Source organism: Myotis davidii, unplaced genomic scaffold, assembly GCF_000327345.1.
Source record: "Myotis davidii unplaced genomic scaffold, ASM32734v1 scaffold242, whole genome shotgun sequence".
Classification (NCBI taxonomy): domain Eukaryota; kingdom Metazoa; phylum Chordata; class Mammalia; order Chiroptera; family Vespertilionidae; genus Myotis; species Myotis davidii.
The window spans coordinates 58,677-60,444 of record NW_006295821.1 but is presented as its reverse complement, the minus strand read 5'-3'; the positions used below and the strand labels follow the sequence as shown (position 1 = coordinate 60,444).

The following is a 1,768-nucleotide window of genomic DNA, read 5'->3' as shown; positions in this document are numbered from 1 at the left end:
AGGCACAGAGAAGTAGTTTGAACTGTTCTCAACCGTTGAGTACATTGGTCACATTTTCTCAATTATATATAATTTGAATGTTAGAAAAGGGGCAGGTTTTTTTTTTTTATTAATATACTAGAGGCCAGGTGCACGAAATTCGTGCACTGGGGGGAGGGGGTTCCCTTAGCCTGGCCTGCTCCCTCTCGCAGTCTGGGACCCCTTGGGGGATATAGCAGTGCACCAAGTGGCAAGTGGCTAGGGCGGAGCCAGAATTGGGGTCAATCCCTCAGAGGAAACAGCACCCTGCTTGCTTATAATGAACATAACCTGAGCTGTGTTTCTGGGATGGTTCTCTGCAGGCGGCCGTGGAGCGGGCTCGTGCCCTGTCCCTAGATGGGGAGCAGCTCATCGACAACAAGCATTACGCCGTGGACTCCATCCGCCCCAAGTGCCACGAGCTCCAGCACCTCTGCGACCAGCTTGCCGCCGAGGTCGCGCAGAGGAGGGGTCTGCTCAACAAGTCCCTGGAGCTGCACGGCCTCCTGGAGGCGGTGAGACCCCAGCCCCACACCCCTGGCGGCGAGCCTGCTCTTGGTCCCGCGTGGGCAGCTCCCTCCACGTAGGATGCACCACAGTCTTGATGAGAAGCTGGCCCACGCCCTCCTGTCTGGATGCCTTTCTAGTGGTCATGTCCTGACACAGTTGTCTGTTTTCTAGAATTTACTTGCACCAACTAACGATTTCTTTGAAAGGCCTGGAAACTTACCATCCAGCTAACTCACTGCACTTTGCCTGCCCCCCTCTCTCTCTGTAAATGAGTCCTGCCCCGGGTGATTTGCTCAACGTTTTAGAGTGCTGCATTCCCTCCAGGGAGTCCTTTGGACATCGCAGCAGAGCTGGGAGGGTATAGTGCTGCAGATATTCCCAAAAACATAGTGGTCAGCGGACAGGTCCCAGCAAAGACAGCCCAGACACAGCTGCTAACACAGCCTCTCTCTCCCTCTGCCACGCTTCCCGTGTCCAGTCCATGAAATGGTGCGATGAGGGGATTTACTTGCTGGCCTCGCAGCCTGTGGACAAGTGCCAATCCCAGGATGGTGCGGAGGCAGCCCTCCAAGAAATTGAGAAGTTTTTGGAGACCGGTGCAGAAAATAAGATCCAGGAGCTCAATAAAATTTACCAGGACTACGAACCCATCCTCACCCAAGACCTGATGGTATGCCAGTTCGGGCTTTTCTCCTGCGGCTCCTCTGTCCTGAATGGTGGGGAGTTACTCTATGTTCGAAAGACTCGTTTAATGAATTCTTAGAGATGGTAGGCATTTGAGAGAGATGTCGAGTTGCGGGGAGGGGTCACCTGGCTCAACTTTCCTCATGCAGGAATGATTGCACGCCTCCCTCAAGAGGTGGTGATCCTTCCTCCTGTGGGATCTCCCCTGCAAGAGGCGTGTTCTTGATGAAGTAGCCATTTCCTTGGGCCCTGCTTCCTGCATGCTCCTCTCAATATTGCACTGAAATAGGACTCCTCCTCTCTCGCAGCCAGCTGTACTCAGCCCACCCCTGGGGCAACCCATAAGGCTACTGCCCTTCCGTAGGCAGCCTTCAGATGCCTGGAGAGGGCTGCTGGTCCCTCACTCCATCGTGGGGTTGCCACCCTCCCGGGCCACAGCCAGCAGAGCCAGTGCAGGATTGCTGGGTTGGCAATGGGCTCTGCGTCACGAGCGTTTAAACTGGAGGTCGTGCTGAGGCCGAGTCTACACATGGTTGTTTTGTTTGTAAATTGAAGA

The 1,768-nt window shown here is 54.5% G+C and overlaps 1 protein-coding gene across 10 annotated transcripts in view; it reads left to right on the top strand.

Annotated features, from left to right (window-relative positions):
• MCF2L (MCF.2 cell line derived transforming sequence like) overlaps positions 1 to 1,768 on the top strand; it is a 188,318-nt gene that overhangs the window by 154,318 nt on the left and 32,232 nt on the right. For all 10 annotated transcript variants that reach the window (XM_015568426.1, XM_015568423.1, XM_015568421.1 and 7 more), the window contains 2 exons: positions 342 to 533; positions 1,007 to 1,198. In XM_015568426.1, coding sequence (XP_015423912.1) covers positions 342 to 533; positions 1,007 to 1,198 — 384 coding nt within the window. The remainder of the gene's footprint in view (positions 1 to 341; positions 534 to 1,006; positions 1,199 to 1,768) is intronic.